This window comes from Rhinolophus hipposideros, assembly GCF_964194185.1.
Source record: "Rhinolophus hipposideros genome assembly, chromosome: 1".
NCBI lineage: Eukaryota > Metazoa > Chordata > Mammalia > Chiroptera > Rhinolophidae > Rhinolophus > Rhinolophus hipposideros.
This window is the reverse complement of record NC_138047.1, coordinates 61075425-61095782: the sequence shown is the minus strand read 5'-3', so window position 1 is coordinate 61095782 and position 20358 is coordinate 61075425. Positions and strand designations below refer to the sequence as shown.

At 37.5% G+C, this 20358-nt stretch overlaps 1 protein-coding gene across 5 annotated transcripts in view; it reads right to left on the bottom strand.

Moving 5' to 3' along the window:
* Positions 1 to 15869: 15869 nt before the first annotated feature.
* Positions 15870 to 20358, bottom strand: part of GPAT3 (glycerol-3-phosphate acyltransferase 3) — a 53815-nt gene continuing 49326 nt past the window's right edge. For all 5 annotated transcript variants that reach the window (XM_081056755.1, XM_081056758.1, XM_081056759.1 and 2 more), the window contains exon 13: positions 15870 to 17194. In XM_081056755.1, coding sequence (XP_080912881.1) covers positions 17083 to 17194 — 112 coding nt within the window. In that variant the 3' untranslated portion in view covers positions 15870 to 17082. The remainder of the gene's footprint in view (positions 17195 to 20358) is intronic.

The window sequence follows — 20358 nt, the reverse complement described above, 5'->3', positions numbered from 1 at the left end:
AAATTATAACTAAATTACAGAACAATCAACCTGGAGAACAATCTGAAGTTTAAGAACAGAAGTTCTATAAATAAAAATATAAAGAAGAAGCCACATCGAGTCTAGTAGGCGGAGTGGAGAGGCTGAATGGGCCCAAACCTCCCAGTGGCAGTTGAGAACCAGGAGGGCTATCTCAGCCATAGAGGTTCCCCCTGGAGGAGCAAGGGGCCCCAGTCCAGAGTACTAATGCTTGGAAGATGTGCTCCCACAGCATCTGGCTGTGAAAAACAGTAGGGATTTCAACTGTTCAGGTGGGACAGAAGGCAGAGGGAAACCCAGATGTCCTCTTAAATGGCTTGGGCACAGACTTACTCACAGGCACTCACCTTAGGCTCCAGCAGAGGGACAGTGACTTAGGGGTCTCAGAGACATAAAGGGGGGGACTGAGGAGTGTGGCTTCAGAGGGAAGACGGGAGGACAGTCACCATTCTCTCTGTGAGGGGTTCTCTTCCTATGCAGCATGCAAGCAGACACCATCTTTCCCACGTTGCACCCACCCCCACAGACCAAACTGGAATCTGGTTGGCCTAGTGAGCTCTGCTGCTCCACCCTGCTGACTCAGCTGGGACCCTACCCCACCCAACTGGAGCACTTTTTCCACTAGCACCAAGGCCCTCTCAAATTGCACTTTTTCTTGGAAAACTATTAGAGTCAATGGGCCCCAGGTGGGCAGCAACTGGCCTCAGTGTGCTCTGAAACTTTTGCTGAGTCACTCTAGGCTCAGTACTGGCACCAAACCAGAGTCTACGTAGACTTGCTGACCACAACTCTTCCCACTATAGTGACTCCCTGAGACCCTGACTCACCCAACTCGCATAAGGCTTTATCAGTGGCTGAACCTTAAGGAAGCCAGCAGGTGGCAGCAGGCCACTGGTTGTCCTGGCTTTTTGCGGAGTCATCCCAGGCCTAGCACAGGTGGCAGCCATCTTTGTTTCTCAGTGTGGCTTCCCTGTGCACCTCCAGGTTTAGCAGGCAGTGAACAACTGCGGATCACTTTGTAGCTTCTACCAGGTAGCCCCCAGTCAGTCACAGGCAGTGCCTGACCTAAGCCTGCACTGAAGCTCCACCCAAGAGGCCCCAGAACCAAAATATTTAGAGGTTGGTTTCAGACGACAGCAGAGCACTGCCCAATTAGTCCCACAAGCAGCACACACAAAGAGTGGTCTCAACAGACATCAGAGACCACTGAGGCAAATCCCGCTCCATAGGGTAAGCCACCTGCACATCAGCCCATAAGCTGTGGATGTGGCCAAACCCCACAGTCAGTCAGCCTGAGTGTCAATCCAACCCACTGAGGTGCCAATAGCAATCATGCTCAACTATAACAAGAGAGCACACACAACCCACACAATGGACACTCCTGGAGCACCCAGCTCAATTGACCAGGGAGACTGTGCCACTGGGCTCCACAGGACACATACTACATAAGGCCAAGACTGGGAGACACAGCATATCTACCTAATATATAGAAACAGACAGAGAGAGGCAGCCAAAATGAGGAAATAAAGAAATATGTCCCAAATTAAAAACAAAAGAAAACTCCAGAAAAAGAAGTAAACAAAATGGGGTCAAGCAAACTACCAGAGACAGACTTCAAAATGATTGTTATAAGGATGCTCAAGCTTAGTGAGAACTTCAAGAAAGAGATTGCAAGCATAAAACAGAATATAAAAAAGAACCAGTCAGAAATAAAGAATACCATAACTGAAATGAAAAATACACTAGAAGCAGCAGACTACATGAAGCAGAGGAGTGAATCAACGATTTAGAAGACAAGGTAGCAGAAAACACCCAATCAGAACAGCAAAAAGAGAAAAGAATCCAAAAAAAAAAAAATGAGGAGAGTTTAAGAGACCTCTGGGATAACATCAAGTATAACAACATTGGCATCATAGGGATAACAGAAGGAAAAGAGAGAAAAGCAAGGGATTGAGAACCTATCTGAAGAAATAATGACTGAAAACTTTCCTAAACTGGCAAAGGAAATAGACAGAGAAGTCCAGGAAGTGCAGAGAGTCCCAAACAAGAAGAATCCAAACAGGCCCACACCTAGACACATTATAATTAAAATGACAAAGGTTAAAGACAAAGAGTGAATTCTAAAAGGGGCAAGAAAAAGGCAACTAGTAACTTGTAAGGGAGTCCCCATAAGATTGTCAGTTGATTTCTCAACAGAAACTTTGCAGGCCAGAAGGGATTATTAGGAAATATTCAAAGTGATGAAAAGCAAGGATCTACAGATAAGACTATTCTACCCAATACGGCTATCATTTAAAATAGAAGGACAGATAAAGAGCTTCCCAAACAAGAAAGAGCTAAAGGAGTTCATCACTACCAAACCAGTATTTCAAGAAATGTTACAGGGACTTCAAGACAAAAAAAGAAAAGGAAAAAAATCAAATGAATAATAAAATGGCAATAGCTACATATTTATCAACAATTACTTTCAATGTAAATGGATTAAATCCTCCAATCAAAAGACATAGGAGGACTGAATGGATAAGAAAACAAGACCCTTGCATATGCTGCCTACAAGATACTCACTTCACATTGAAAGACACACACAGACTGAAAGTAAAAAGATGGAAAAAGATATTTAATGAAAATGGAAACGAAAAAGATTTTGAAAGCTGGGGTAGCAATACTTATACCAAACAAAATAGACTTTAAAACAAAGGCTATAAGAAGAGACAATGAAGAACCCAATAATCCCATTTCTGGGTATTTATCTGAAGAAACCCAAAATGCTACTTCAAGGGGATGTGTGGGTCCATATGTTCATTGCACCATTGTTTACAATGGCCAAGATGTGGAGGCAGCTGCCTGGGTGTCTGTCAATGGAAGAATGGTTAAAGAAGAGGTGGTTCATATGTATAATGGGATATTGCTCAGCCATGGAAGGGAATGGGTTCTTGCCATGTGTGGCAGCATGGATGGACCTGGAGGGTATTGTGCTGAGTGAGGCATCAGACAAAGACAGATGCAGTGTGATTTTACTAATGTGTGGAATCGAAGAACAAAATTAACAAACAAAACAGAAACAAACTCATAGATACAGAAAACATGTTGATGGTTGCCAGCTGGGAGTGGGGTTGGGGTGTGGGTGAAAGAAGGGGAAGGGATTAAGAAGTATAAATTGGTTGTTACAAAGTAGTTATGGGGATGCAGGGTATAACATAAGGAATATAGTCAATAATATGGTAATAACTATGTATGGTGTCAGATAGGTAACTAGATTTGTTGGGATGATAGATGAGAGAGGGTTGGGGGACAGGATGAAAAAGGTGAAGGAATTAAAAAGCACATATTGGTAGTTCAAATAGTCATGGGGATATAAAGCAATGTATAAGAAATATAGTCAATGATATGGTAATAACTATGCATAGTGCTAGGTGAGTACTAGACTTGTAAGGCAGATCACTTCTTAAATCATACAAATGTCTCACCACTATGCTGTACTCCTAAAATTAATATAAAATAATATTGAATGTCAACTGTAATTGATAAATTTAAAAAGAGGGGAAAAGACAAAGAGGAATAAGAGGTCCAAATTTTCAGGTATAAATCAAATAAGTCATTGGGATGTAATGTACAACATGTGGATATAGTCAATAATATTGTGATAGTGTGGTATGGAGTCGGATGGTTGTTGGACTTATTATGGTGATCACTTCTTTAGGTATATACTCATAAATGTTGAATAACTATGGTGTACCCCTGAAACTAATATACTAATTGTATGTTAGCTATGTTTTTAATAAAAATATTTTGTAAAAAGAATAACAACACTCTATTTGACACTCTTAGGTCATGTGTTCATCCTTGGACCAGAAATCCTCTAACTGTGGTGGGTAGCAAAAATCACTTGTGCAATACTGTAACATGGCAATAAAAGTAAAGAAATATAGGAAAGAGAAAAGAGAACATTTACGCACTGCATCGTAGTAATATCAGACCTCAATTTGTTTCACAGTAATATTAGACCTCAGTTTTCAAAATGCAACTTGAAAGCATAGGTCTAAAACATTTTAATATTCTTTGTTTATTAAAGCCAAATTAGAATTAATCCAGGAAAGTGACCTGGTTATTTAAAGGGATTATGTCTTAAATATGTATACTTATGTGTCTGTAATTTAAAGAAACATGTAAGACTGAAAGTAAAGATTTTTAAAAAGATGCACTCTGCAACCACTAATCATAAAAAGTAAAAACAGGCATAGCTCTTCCACTTCCTCTTTCTTGTCTCCTTCCCCTTTCCTGAACAATTCAATCCTAAAGCACAGGCAAGGAATAGTAAGGTAGACTTCCACACTTGGTAATGAGTACTAAGTACTTGAAGTGAAGATCCTCAGTAATGGGACAAAAGAATGTGACACCTGACATGGTGCAATGAAAAGAGCACAGCATGTCACTTCTTAATCCTGCCAAAAATGCCTCACCTGGATCTAATCATGAAAAAACATCAGACCCAATCCAAATTAAAGGACATGCTAAAAAAATAACTGGCCTGTAATTTTCAAAATTGCTAAGGTCATGAAAGTCAAGGAAGGATTGAAGAATGATAAAAATTTACCCATTCATTTGGCAAATATTAATCAAGCTTACAGTGTGGTGGGGAGTGCATAAAACAAATATATAATGTTGGGAAATAAGTGCTAGTGGGGGAAAAAAAGCAGAGTACTGGGCATGGGGAGTGACAGGGGCTGCTCAATATCAGTCAGGATAGCCAAGGAAAGCTTCAAAAGGGATACTTGAGCAGACAAATGAAACAGGAAGGGAGCTTCACAAATATCTATGTAGAAGATCATTCTAAGCTTAACTAACAAGTATCAAGACCCTGAGGCAGGAACATTCTCGTTGGTTTAAAAAAAAAAAACCAAAAAGGCCAGAGTGTTAGGGGTAGTTGAGTGAGAGAAGGAATGATAGAAATCAGGCTGAAGGAGTGACCAGTGGCCAGATCTAGCCAGGCCCTGGAAGGGGGGCAAGGATATTGGATTCTTAGTGTGATGGGAAGTCACTGGAGAGGATTTTTTTTTGCTATTATTATTTTATTAAATTTATTGGATTGACATTGGTAATAAAATTGTACAGGTTTCCAGTATACAATTCTACAATACATCATCTGTATATTGCATTGTGTGTTTACCACCCCAAAATCAAATCTCCTTCTGTCATCATATATTTGACACCCTTTACTCTTGTCTACCTCTACCCCACCACCCACCCCCCCACCCCAGCCTCTGGTAACCACAATACTGTTGTCTGTGTCTGAGTTTTTATTTATCTGGCTTGTTTGTTCATTTACTTTCAGTTTCATATCCCAAATATGAGTGAAATCATATGGCTCTTAACTTTTTCTGCCTGACTTATTTTGCTTAGCATGATATTCTCAAGATTCATCCATGTCTCAAATGGCAGTATTTCATTTTTTTTAGGACACAGTAGTAGTATTCCATTATATATATGTACCACTTCTTTTTATCCAATCATCTATCGAAGGACACTTCAGTTGTTTCCATGTGGTGGCCACAGTGAATAATGCTGCAATGAACATAAGGGATCTTTATGGATAAATGTTTTCACATTTTGGGAGCAGATACCCAGAAGAGGAATTGCTAGGTCAAACGGTAATTCTATTCCTAATTTTTTGAGGAACCTCCATACCATTTTCCATAGTGGCTGTACCAATTTATTCCCACTAGCAGTATGAGGGTTTCTTTTTCCCCACAACCTCTCCTACATTTGTTATTACTTGTCTTGTTGATAATAGCCATTTCTAACAGGTGTAAGGTAATATCTCATTGTGATTTTTATTTGCATTTTCCTAATGAAGCTAGTGAAGTTGAGCATCTTTTCAAATACCTGTTGGCCATTTGTATGTCTTCTTGGGAGAAACGTCTGTCCAGGTCCTCTGCCTATTTTTTAAGGGAATTGCTTGTTCTTGTTGAGTTGTATGAGTTCTTTATATATTTTGGATATCAACTTCTTATTTGAGGTGTTGCTTGCAAATAGCTTCTCTCATTTGGTCAGTTGCCTTTTTGTTTTGTTAATGGTTTCTTCTGCTGTGCATAAGCTTTTCAGTTTGATATAGTCTCACTCATTTATTTTTGCTTTTCCTTTGCCTTTGAGGTCAAATTCATAAAATCCTCTCTAAGACCAAGTCCATAAGTTTAGTACATATGTTTTCTTCTGTGCAGTTTTTGTATCATGTCTTACATTTGAGCCTCTGATCCGCTTTAATTTTGGCGTATGATGTCAAGTGGCAGTCTAGTTTCATTCTTTTGCACGTGGCTTTCCAATTTTCCCAGCACCATTTATTGAAGAGGTGCTTTTTTCCCCTCCATTGTATGTTTAGGCAACTTTGTCAAAAATTATTTGCCCGTATACATGTGGATTTATTTCTGGGCTCTCAATTCTGTTCCATTGGTCTCTGCACGTTTTTCTCACAATATGCTGTTTTGACTATTGTTGCTTTGTAGTATAAAATCAGGGAGTGTGATCCCTCTGTCTTTGTTCTTTTTTCTCGGGATTGCTTTGGCTATTTGGGGTCTTTCGTGGTTCCACACAAATCCTGTTATTTTGTTGTTCTATTTCTTTAAAAAATGCCATTGGGATTTTGATGGGGGATTGCATTAAATCTGTTTATTTTTTGTGTAATATGGCCATTTTAACTTAGATTCTTCAAATCCATGAACACAAAATATCTTTCCATGTCTTTGTCTTTTGAAATCTCTTTTAATAATGTCTTATACTTTTCAGTATAGAGGTCCTTCACATCCTTTGTTAAATTTGTTTCTGGTATTTTATTCCTTTTGTTGCAATTGCAAAAGGAATTTTTTCAAAATGTCTTTTTCTGAAATTTCATTGTTAGTATATAGGAATACAATAAATTTTTGTACATTGACTTTGTATCCTGCAATTTTATTGTTTTTATTGTTTCTACTAGTTTTTTTTTGTGGAGTCTTTAGGGTTTTCTATCTAAAGAATCACATCACCTGCAAAAAGTGACAATTTGACTTCATTCCTAATTTGGGTGTCTTTTATTTCTTTCTCTTGCCTGATTGCTCTGGCTAGAACTTCAAGTACTATGTTGAATAACAGTGGTGAGAGTGGGCACCCTTGCCTTGTACCTGATCTAAGAGGAAAAGTTTTTAGTTTTTCACCATTGAGTATAATATTAATTGAGGGTTTGTCATATATGACCTTTATTATGTTGAGATACTTTCCTTCTCAACATTTATTGTTTTAATCATAAATGGATGTTGTATCTTGTCTAATGTTTTTTCTGCATCTATTGATATGATCATATGATTTTTATTAATGTATTTTGTTAATGTGGTGTATCACATTAATCAATTTGCATATGTTCAACTATCCTTACACCGCTGGAATGAACCCCACTTGGTCATGATGAATAATCTTTTTAATGCATTGTTGTATTAGATTTGCTAGTATTTTGTTTAGGATTTTTGCATCTGTGTTCATCAGAATATTGGCCTGTAATTTTCTTTTTTGGTCTTGTCCTTACCAGGTTTTGGTGTCAGGGTAAAGTTGGCCTCATAAAATGAGTTAGGACGTGGTGCCTTTTCTTCAATTTTTTGGAAGAGTTTGAGAAGGATAGGTATTAAATTTTTTTTGAATGTTTGGTAGAATTCACTAGTGAAGCCATCTGATCCTGGACTTTTACTTTGGGGGAGGTTTGGGATGATTATTTCAATTTCCTTACTGTTGGTCTGACTGTTTAGATTTTCCAGTTCTTTGTGATTCAGTCTAGGAAGGTTATATATATCTAAGAACTTGTTCATTTCTTCTAGGTTATTGAATTTGGTGGCATATACTTTTTCATAGTACTTTTGCATGATCTTTTGTATTTCTGTGGTGCCCTTTGTAACCTCTTCTTTCATTTCTGATTTTATTTGAGACTTTTCTCTTTTTCCTTAGTATGTCCAGCCAGAGATTTGTCAATTATTCTTCTCAAAGAGCCAGGTTTTCTTTGTAATTAATTTTTTCTATTGTGTTTTTTTCCGTTTCATTTAATTATGCTCTAAATTTTATTATTTCCTTTTGTATTGTCATTTTCATTTGTCTCTATGTATCTTTTGATTTATTTCTTCTTTGACCCAGTCATTCTTTAGTAGCATGTTGTTTAATCTCCATATTTGTGGTTTTTCTTGCTTTCCTTTTTTTTTTTCTTTTTTGCAGTTGATTTCCAATTTCAAAGCATTGTGATTAAAGAATAAGCTTGGTATTGAGTTCAATCTTCTTAAATTAGTCAAGGCTAGTTTTGTGTCCTAACATATGGTCTATCCTTGAGAATGTTCCATGTGCACTAGAGAAGAATGTGTAATCTGGTGTTCTGGGATGAAAAGTTCTATAAATGTCAATTATGTCCAATTATGCATTCTTTGAAGGCCAAATGTGTCTTTGAAGGCTGATATTTCCTTGTTGATTTTATTTGGGTGATCTAATCATAGCTGTCAATGGGGTATTTAGGTACCCTACTATAATTGCGTTTTTGTCAGTTTCTCTTTTTAGTTCTGTTAGTAATTGCTTTATATATTTTGGTGCTCTCTGATTGGGTACACATATATTGATAAGTGTCATGTCCTCTTGTATTGCCACTGGAGAGTTTTGAAGGTGGAAGTGATATGACTCAATCATGATTTAAAATAATCACATGAGCTGCTGTTTAGCAAATAGACTATTTTAGAGATAAGAACAGGAAAGGGAGATTAATTGGAAAATTCTTACTGTAACCAAGGTGAGAGCTGATGATAGCTTAGGCTCAGGTAGTAATGATGGAGAAAGAGTAAATGGCTCCAAAAATAAAAATGGGGAACATTTCAGAGGCAAACAGTTGTGATGATAACCCTCTCCTGTTCAGGTTTTTGTTTTCTTTAGGTAGGGGAAGGGGGTGCAGGCAAAAGAAACCCATTCATCTGCATTTTCCCTAATTTTACCAGAGGGTATTTACTGATTACCCACAGCTTACTCAAATGTCCCCTCTCCCACACACCCTTATATCCCCAGCATTAATCACTTCTCCAGACTCCCACAGCACTTTGCTCTTGGGCATTTAAAAAAGAAGAAGAAAAAGAAGAAGCCTTGCCACTTCCTCTTGTGGTTAATGGTGTTTGTCTCCACTTCCAGGTTTTAAGTTCCTGCAGTGCAGATTCCTGTCTTGGGCAGCATAGAACCTCAGCACTAACAGAGCCTGATTCATCATATGCATTTCATGAAGTATGTGTTAAATGGGTAAACAAAATCACTTTAATCACTTTAATTTAATAAAAGCCTTTTCCAAAGAGAGGTATTAAACCAGGGATTTATTGGTATCTTATCATCACTCTGGTGGTTAATCAAATTACTGTAGTACCTACTAGATAGAACAGGGTCTCAAAGTCATCCCTCTGCCCCATCCTGAACAAAATACTGGCTCTGCAGGAACAATTTCAGAACCTGCCATACAAACAACCAGCACGAAAATTCCTTCCAGTTAGGAAATTTGGAACTCTTTCAGTTGTGCCAGATTTAGCAACAACCAGACGTCAAGGCTGTCTGTATGAAAAGGTGGTTGCTATGATAAACAAGCCTAACCAAGGTCAAACCTTCGGTTGACTCAGCAATAAGCATTGTCAGGTGTGCATTCCATAGAGATTAGGTTCACTCCCTTCTTTCTTCCAGTTCGAGTTTGATTCCATTGACACTATACTCTAGCTATAGGAGTATACTTTTCTGTAAACTCTTCCTAAAAAATGTGTAGGTATTTATTAAGCAAGGCTTTATGAAAAAAATAAAGGCCACTCTGAATCCCTTGTGATGGTCCTGTCCAAACATGTTTCTTGATTTTTTTTTTCTACCGGCTTCAGAGGGATTTCCATAACCCCAGCTACTTTGTGTCTTTGTCATTGCTGTCCCCACACTCAGTACAGTAATGGACACATAGCAGGCACCAAATATATGTGTTTTGCTTTATAAAGCAGAGAAACAGTAATTTGAAAACTTTCCCAACTCTAACCTATGATTCTTAATTGATTTTTATAATTGGCAAGGATGTATCTAAATTATGTCAAGGGATACAATTTTCAAAGCATCTCAAAAAATTAAATTCACTTATTTTTAAAAGACATATGTATCATATTTCACCTTGAGAGGAAACTGACTCTTTGGTCCTGCTCTTCCAGGCATCTCACTCCCTAATTATAGCTTAGAGCTTAAAGGGATCTGAAATATTTTAGTTAGTCAAGATAGAGCATACATATTCTATTTTCAAAGCTATCTTGGGCATCTTTTCCAGACATAGAACCAAGAGGCCAGCAAGTAGCCAGAATTGCTATGAGCTTCCCACAATAGTAGCGGTACCCATCACAGAGATTTTTGACCCCATGAAGCACCATTAAAGGCCTTAGTGGGACTTCAGCCCAGGTTGAAACATGGTAGTCAAAGGACTTGCCACTCACCCACAATAAGAATACCACTGAATTTATAGCTGATTACAACCTCCCTCATGCTGTTGTTATATTCTCCACAGATGTTAAGAATTCCATAGCTTTCCCAGTAGCAGTCCATGTTTTCCTGTATATCACTCCTCTTATAAAAACTCTTCAGCAGAGTATTTAATTTGCAAATTAACAGTTATGATTCTAAAGGAGAGCTTTTGCTCTTTACATTAAAATTATGGCTAAGAGAAACTTTTTTTTAAAATTTAGAGTTGTTGCTTTCTAGAACTTTTATTTCTATGAACATGTATCCACCTTCTTTCTATAAAAGAAAATAATTTGGAATGCTTTCATATACTAGAAAGAAGGTTAAGACTATTCGGGCCAAAGCTGAGGGAGGCTTATCCTAGAGAGATAAGCAGAACAGAGAGGCCAGCCCTGAGCTTTCGCCTGGAGGGCATTGGCTGAACCAAACGTGAGCAGCAGTTTCCAAAATCTCAAGGGCCTAAGAAAAATAGACAAAGTTAAAGGTTGGACCAAGGTGGAACATCTAACTAGAGACCCTTCTCTTGAAGGTGGGATCTCAAAAGACTACATCCTTTAAGAAGGAAGTAGAAATCAGCTATCCCCCATTCCCAGTTGCCAGCCAGGTAAATTGTCTATGTTAAACGTCAGTGCTAACTGAAAGGGAAAAATAATTTTCCCCGAAGGATTTAAAACCACTTGCCAATTAAACAGAACAAACTACTTATAAACACAACAGGGATTAATCTTAAAAACATTATGCAGAGAATTCAAAACCACAAGATGGCCTTCATTTGGATTTACATGTTAAATGCTCACTATTTACATGGCTCAATAAACCTCAATACTTTGGTTTAAAGTGATCCCAGATTGCTTTTCACTGTAGCTGTTATGGATGCCCATCATCCTCCCTAGAACCTGGGGTCCCCGAGGTCTGGGACCCCTTTCCCTGGATTCGCCAATGGGAGTGAGCAAATCCCGATGAACTGAGTGGCATGTTCACTTCAGAGTATCAAAGTCAGGGGCACCATTCACCAAGGTTGCAAATTAGTGAAGCACTGGCAACGTTTCAACAGCTGAACATAAACTTCTACCTCCAGTACTGGAGTGCAGAGCATTGGCCTGCCAGGAGGTATTGAGTGCTGAGAAAGAAAGATCAGCAGTGCAATGTGAAAGCTGGTGCTGGTGGCAGTGGCAGCAGCACCTCACCCCGAGAAGAGGCTAAGCTCCCAGAGGATGGTCGGCCATGCTGCCTCTGGGGCAGAATTTGAAGTCCCAAGACCAGTAATCACCATCATTTTGGATTCCGAAAAGCTAGGCTTCAACTTTTGGTGTAGAAACGTTCTTACCTTATGCTGAGTATCAAGAAGCCATTCTTACCAACACAGAGCCAAGAAAGGGATTCGGCAATTTTTTTCTAGGACAGGTACTTTTGGTGTCATTAAATTCATAAGTTTTCTAGTATTGCCTCTTGCTCAAAAGGTGCTCCTATGTGTACATTTTAATATTGTATAAATTTGTTATATTGGGCAAGGGTCTGAACCCTTTAAGCTGGAAACATATTTCCTCCTGAAATTATTATACCCATGCAATTACCATAAACCAACATTGTAATAAAAATAAATAAATAAAATGGTCCCAGATTGACAGTGCCCTAGAGCAGAGGTAGGCAAATTATTTTGGGTAAAAGGCCAGTGTAAATATTTTAGACTTTGTGAGCTATCCAGTCACTGTTATAACTACCCAGCTCTGCTGTTGTGCTGCAAAAACAAACACAGACCATATGTAAACAAATGCATGTGGCTGTCTTCCAACACAATTTTATTTACAAAAACAGGCAGAGGGCAGGATTAAGCTTGTGGGCTATAGTTTGCTAATTCCTGCTCTAAAGGACTGAATGAAGAGAAAATTCTTTGGATGACAGATCATCATGAAAATTCTCCTGAAGAAATAAGACTCCATCAATTAGAAGCCACAGATAAAAAAATGACTCAGACTCCCTCAAAAGACGTATGATTTTGGAATTATTGCAAAAAATACAAAATCAATAAGCATAAGATATTTCAAAACTTATTTAAGAGTAAGGACATTTTTAAAAGAATTAAATACAACTCATATAAATGAGAAATATAAAAATAAAAACTCAATGAAGGGACATAACAGCACATTAGATAGAACTAAAGAGAGAACTAGTGAAATGGTAGAACTGAAGACTGTAGAAAGAAGTCTAGAAAAGCAAAGATATAGAAAATATAAAAATAATAGAGAGTAAGAAACATGACAGATGAGAAAGTTTACTATTTGTTTAAATAGACTTCTAAAAAGACAGGAAAAAGAAAATGGGACAAAGATGTTATCTAAAGAAATATCTGAGAACTTTCAAGAATTAAAATAAAATAAAAAATACCAACCCACAGATGAGAAGCAAACAAGTCACAAGTAAGATAAATAACAAGAAATCCACACCTAGATACATCAGAGTAAAATGGTAAAATCACAAAAACAATGACCTCAAATATACTTGAAGAAATAGTACCTTCAAAGAGTAATAATTAGGCTGGTAGCTGACTTCTCAACACCAAATGTGGACTGATCTTTAATGTGCTTAGAGAAAAATAACTATTAATCTGAACATAAGCTTCTACACACAGCAAAAACTTTCAAAAATCAGTACAAAATAAATATACTTTCAGAGAAATAAAAATACAATTTGCCACCAGCAGACTTTTATAAGGAAAAGTGATCCCAGATGCAAGGCTTGAGAAGAAAAGGTGAGGAATAACAAAGAAAGTGGTGAAAGTGTGGGTAAACATTGACTGTATAAATAAGGATGATAATGACGATGGCTATGACAATTTGTGGGATTATACACGTAACTCAAATGCATAACATCATATAAACTGGCAAGGGGAATGAATGACTGGGATTCAAGTTCTAGGTCCTTACATTATTCAGAAGAAGAGTAAGGATAGTGATCAATTTTAGACTTTGATAAGTATTCAAGTTGAAATTTACAAGGTAACCACAGAACAAATGAAAATAAGACCATAACCTCCAATTTAGGCAAAGAAAATGGATAAAGAAAAGGTAATAAATCCAAAACAGGGCAAGAAGAGAGAAGTTTAAAAAATGGAAGAAAGAAAAAAGCATAAAATAGCTAAAAATTAATCCAACTATGTTAAAACACAAAATAAAAATATTGCTCACATACACTGCTGATGGTTTGTGTAAAAAGGGTACAACCTTTTTAGAAACAGTTTGGCTGTTTCTGCACTAAAGCTAAAAATGCTCACGCCCTACCCTGGAACAATCCTAATTCCTACTAAACATACCAACTAGAGAAAATCTTGAGCACGTAGAATATCTTGAGCACGTATACCAAAAGACCTATATAAGCATGTTTACAATAAAGCTAGAAAAAACCTTCTGTCCATTGACTGTAAATGAATAACAATTTGTAATTTCTCATACCTTCCAGGATATAATCATGTTCTACTTTTTGGCCTGGGGAACAAGTACACAGACATCTTTTTTTATCATTACCCTTAAAGTGTACCTACACACTTTCACATACAGTTGTATGTCTAATTTCACAATAAACAAAAAGGAATTGAGAAACAGAGAAGTAAACTGTCAAAGAATTCAAAGCCAGTGAGTGCTACAGCCACAATTAGAAAATGTCTTTAGGACTCTTTATCCCACCATCTTAACCGTTATTTCAAAATATAACATCAAATACAACTAGCATCAATCCACTAGGATATTAAAAAACAAGAGCAGGCAGAGTTTTTGTCAAGGTCTTTACTACAGCCTCTAGTTTTTAGTACCAATCCCAGATTCCAGCCTCATGCCACCTCCCATCACGACCTACTCAGTAGCAGGAAGCCATTTAGGCCAATAATACCACATTTCAGAAAAAATGACTGAGAGCTGCCCTGGTCAAGAGGCAGTCCTCATGGCCACAACACATTATGTGTAGTCATGAGAAACCAGCAGTCAGAAACAACAGTCTGTCGCTTAAGATATTAACCAAGTGACCAAAGTACAACATATGTATGAGGGGATAATGACAAATCACCAAGTTGAATAAGCATTGGCAAGTCTGCTTATACAGGAAAACTTGCTTCAAGACTGTTCTTTGTACCAGACTGTGACCCAGGACTATTTCTCTATGCTCTGAGTATATTTACAGTTTCATACATGACTGCACATCCAATCTCAGGATGTACTAAGATATTTCAGAAATCCTGGGAATTCCTATAACCAGATGTCTGTAAACATCACCAGGACAGAGTTGGAATTTTAAAAAAAGACAACCTCAAGGCTCCATGAATGAATCTGTGCAAAGTTTAGAAAGGTCTTATCTAATGGGATTTTTCTACCAAATCCTGCCTACCTTTGATATCACGTTTCAGTTACAGAAGACTCAGGAATGCTAAACTCTACCTCTAAAGTGAATATAAAATAATATTGGGGAAGGCAAACGCAAAGGAGTTTTGGGAAGCATAAGTAAATCTGAGCAGTATTTGCTTTCTAAAAACTTATTTTCAGTAGCATGGCAACTCTTCAAACAACCTGAAAACTAGTTGAGTAAGACAAAGACCTACAAAAGTTCTGATTGAGATAGCATGAGATTTCCCAGTGAACACATGATAGCATTACTACTTTCACAGTGCTCTTGGAAAGATACATTGTAGCGGTATCCAAACAAAACAGCTGTTAGTCGTTCTATCAGCTTTTCTGAGAGCAATCTAATTAATAAAATGGATTTATTAATTCAAACTATATTGAATATGAAAAATGAAAAAAAGAAAAAAAAAGAAACTCTTCTTTCTGAGAAAAAATAGAGTTACCCCAACACACATATTTGGATTTGCTGATTTTCAGTCAAGATCACCCCCAGCAGAGTTTGGGGGTGCAAAACTTAAAGCAAGAAGAATAGGAAAGGATGGGAGGTAAGAATAGCAGAGTAGCTGACAAGGAGGGTAATCTGTTTACATATTTTCCTTTGGAATCAAATCCATCTAGCTAGATGAGAATCTATACCGGTAGTGCTCGCCAGGCCTACCCACAGTCAATTAAGAGACTATAGCTGCCCAAGTTCACCTGCAAAAGAACTGAAGTCTGTGACTCTGCTCAATACGGAGTCCACAGGATCAGAGTCTGGATAACCAGGCTAAATAGGAAGAAGAAAACACACCAAAACCAGCAGTTCATGTCCTCGTTTCCCAGATGTTCCAGTCCAATAAAATCTAATTATGTCATTGAAATCAAAAACAAATAATCCTTGTTTGTAATAAGAAAGAATTTGACCTACTTAAAACCAAAAGAGGGTAGAGGTGAGGGGAAAATAATGAAAAACACATTTAGAAATATAGAATTTATTTATATTCCTGTAAAAGTTTCACATTCTATACATGGTTACCATAGAGATATAATACTCTCAGAGTTTAAGATGGCATTATATTGCTATCAAACATTGCTTATGCTATGTGAGTTGGGAAATACCTCTTTTCCCCTTTAAAAAAATTTAAGGCTCAGTTTCCAAAAGGTTAATTTTTACCACTTATTTTTCTGTTTAAGAAACTGGGAAAGTTCTAAAAGAAACTACAAAGCAGTGGAAGGTGAGATGCAATGCTGTACGTTTCACTCATTCATACTCCTGATAAACATAATCAATGTGATTTTTTTTGTTGTTGTAAAAGGCTCCTCCTATTTGAAATGAGTTTGATTACAGTAGATGGAAGAGGCACTAGGTACAGATCTTTAGCATACAAACAAGGAAAGCTAAAATCTCTATCACCAGTTGCTGTCTAAATGTATTTATTCACAACTTGCCTACATATAAATAAATGCACTCACACAGTAACTTGGACTCACTTCTTTGGTAAAGCTCACCAAATGGTATTTCTCTTAAACACACTAGTAAAAAATATTAACATTTCCTTTCTGCTTTCAGATCAGGAGGCCACAAAGTTATCCTTTCTCCTAAATGCGGTCCTCCATTTTTCTTTTCAACCTTGCAGGATAACATAACCATGATGGTAACCTAGAACTGAGGTATAATCTCACTGTTTAAGTGACTGAAGGGAGTAGGAGGAAAGGGCATGAGAAAGCTAATCATGAAGAAAAGGTTGGGGTATTTTTTGAGAATTACCATATCAACGAGTTCCAAACACAAAGAGTTCCAAAGTGGTTAGGAAGCACTTTCTCCTACACAAATATTTCATTCAACCAACAATGACATAATCTTTTACAAAAGGCAGAATCTGCTTAAACTCAGCCAACTACCTTAAAATTTAGAAGGCTAATGCTATAACAACAACAAAAGGGCATGGATGGCCTCTGTCATAAAGAGGTAGAAACCATCATTGGGTAGAAAAGATTAACAATAAAAAACAAACAAACAATAAAACAAAGCAACAGCCCCCTCAAAAAAACCATCACACACACACACACACACACACACACACTCTCTCTCTCTCTCTCTCTCTCTCTCTCTCTCTCTCTCTCTCTCTCTCTCTCTCTCCATTTCTAAGGGCTAGTTCTGAGAAACCAAGTTGTATGTCCAGGGTGACAATCAGTCTGATTCCAAGTTGAGAGATCCATTGCCCACGATCATCTTACTGTAGTTCTTCTGTTGCTCTTCCTTAAAAGTGTCCTTCACCTTAGCTCTCTTCAGCCCGCCATCCCTGGGAATAGAAAGGCAAATAAACAAAAGATACTTCCAGCAATTATTTAAAAGAGTTACCTGTTAATACATGCTGCATGGTGCCATGATACTTAAGCAGCTGGTCAGCAATGGGGCAAAGAACACTAGAATTTGGAAGCAGAATGACCCAGATTCCAGTCTCTGCTCTACCATTTACCAGAGATGTGTGTTACTTTGAGGAAGGAAACATTGCTTTGAGGCTTGGTTAAAATAAAGAATAATATTTCCACTCAGTTTCTTTTTAGAACTTAGGGCTTCTACCAGTGGTGCCAAAAAATGTATATAAGTGGACACTTTGGTCAACGTTGCTCAAGCAGTAGTTCACCGTAATCAGAAGTATTTGGATGCTGATGGTAACCACTTTGAGCACCTCTTGTAATTGCAGAAGTCAAACATAACTTGTATTCATCTTTTGTTATCGGTATATATTGAGTATTACAATTTTAATAGTTTTTTCCTTTTTTAAAATGCATATACATTTTTTGGCACCCTCTGTATATTCAAAATGTAGACTCTATATTAAAACTAGGATTATTTCCCCATCTTTTCCCCCAAGGATAACAATGATTGGGGTTTTTTTCCACCTAATTGTCCTATGTCTTACCAAAAAAACATATGGACAATTTAAAATATGCACACAAGAAATAGTGAGGGTACTGTATATGTGTGGGTAAATTCCTTAAAGATAAATGGATTAACCATTATTCAAATCTAATCCTATGTCTAACAAGTCGTATTTTCACCCACAGCACTATATTTCAAGTATTTATAACCTTCCGTATTCCAAGACTGACTCAGAATAAAACAAACAACAACATAATAAGAAGTTGCATTCAACCAGCAGTTAGTGCCTCTGTAAGCAGCATTCCTTAATTCAGAGTTCGTGAATCTTTGAACTCTCTCCAGGGTGATGAAAACACAGACCTGCCTGAGTTATGAGGATTCTCTATGTGCCTCTCCTTTGGAGAACTCAAAGAAACAACAAACTGGAAGAGCTGGGAGGAGATTGGACTATTAGGATTCCCTCTCTCTCCTAATCAAATATTTTCAATTTTAACTCCCAGGAGAGCATGGACTGAGAACTTGCTTACTTTATACTGTGCCTGTTTAATTTTAACCCAGTTAAGCACACATGTTTACCAAGTACTCTCTGACGGTGATGAATAAATCACAGGTTAGCCAGTGAACTCAATGCCATGAAGACAGAACTTGACCTACAGGCACCTGTCTGAGTCCACTGCAGTGTTCTGGCCTCTAGAGTCAAATCTAAGATACAGTCCACCAGTAAGTCCTCAACTTAAAAACAGACAGCAGACCACAAGTTTTCCAGAAGGTCAGTTGTAGAAAATTTCCATGAAACAAGATTATAAAGTTTCATCAGGTCTCCAGAAGTGTCCACAAAAGCCCCTTTTATCCAAATAGTTAGCATCTAACTATTCATAGCATTTAAGCGAATTCTGAATAGTAAGAATTAAGGAAGGGAGGGAGAGACTGAAGAAAGGCTATTCTTCCTCTCCTGAAGTCCAAGCTAAAACTGGCAAAAAAAAAAAAAAAAAAAAAAAAAAAGAGAAAAGAAGTTAGCAACATTTGCCCTTGAATATACTGATGTGATTTTTAAGCAATTGTCCTTCTCAAGCATCCAGTAAACCTCACACTGCTCTCAGCACCCCAACTTGTGACTTGCCACCCCTAAAGACTTCAAAATTGTACCTATTTCCTCTTTGCAATGGCAGATCTTAGTTCTTAAAGTAGAGTAGCCATATTTACACGCCAGTTTAAGATGACACAATTAAATTCTTACTTAATCTAGGAGGAAACTGATCCAGACATGTTGATTTAGACCCAGTGGGTGAATGACAAATACGTCTGGAAAGATAGTATATTCCCTTTTCAAAGAGGCCAAGTAATTAAAAATAACCTTTTATTATAAGAATGAATGTGGCCTGATAAAAAGAAATTGAAAAATTCTGAGGATCATTTCTGAAAGATTCCATTTAAGCCAATCTGATTAGGAGTCTGCCCTGTAGCTCACTCCTGTTGGCTGTTTTCATCTCTCAAGGCTTTCTTCCTTTCCTTGGTGTCTGAGGCTACTGAGCCAAAGCTCCACGCTTTGCATAATGGCTTCAGGGCAGGAGCAGGGTGGGTTGTCAGGTAAGAGGAAAGGAGTAAGGAATAGAAAACAATGAAGAAAGAGGAAGCCAGTTATACAAAGAATATGGACCACTAGGGCATTTGTAAACTAAAGCATTGGGAAGCCTGTCATTTCATAATGTTATGACGTTTATAATTCAGTTTCACATATTCCAACTTAGAAGGTGCAATACAAATGTTAGCCTTAACCTATCTTAACCCTAGTCTTTACCTTGGGGACAGTCAGTTGCCCTAAATCAAGAACTCATACTCAGGGGTGGTCAGCCAGGACATTAATCAGAAGGCCACCATAAGGTTTCAGTTATTTCTATCTCCCATCAACCTCCCAAGTTTTGTTAATTAGCATAATGAATTTTAGAAATGAGTTTTCACTGTAGAAATTAGTGGCTTGTTAATTAGTATAATGGATGCCAGAAATAGTCTTTCTTGGCTGAAATGAATTGTATTCAAGATATGCAAATAAATAAAATATTTTAGAGACATTCCCCACCCTTGCATAAAGGAGCACGAGAATCCAACTATCCCTCCTCCAGAGGCTTAACCCCTATACAGTCTCGGGTTCAGATCTTCTCAGTTGCCTGGCTGACAGCCTGACTCAGCCAAATCCTGCTCTAGAACACTGTTCCAATTGCCTCCAATAAACTTTTCATATAAAATGTTTTCAAAACATCAAAAAAGATAGATAGCAGGGACTTTACTAAATTTATAGGACTTGAAATACAAGCTTGCTAGCTATGATGCCTGTGTATGTGAGAATTTAATCTCCCATTATAATGTAGCTATAGCTAACCCTCATTGATGCAGACTAAATGTTTGTTTCCCCTACAAAATTCATATATTGAAGCCCAAACTTCCAAAATGATGGTATTTGGAGATGGGACCGTTGACCAGTTAAGATTATGATGGTGGGGCTCTCACGATGGGATTAGTGTTCTCATAAGAAGAGACATCAGAGAAGTGGAAGTGGCCTGTCCAACTTCCAGTCTATGCTCT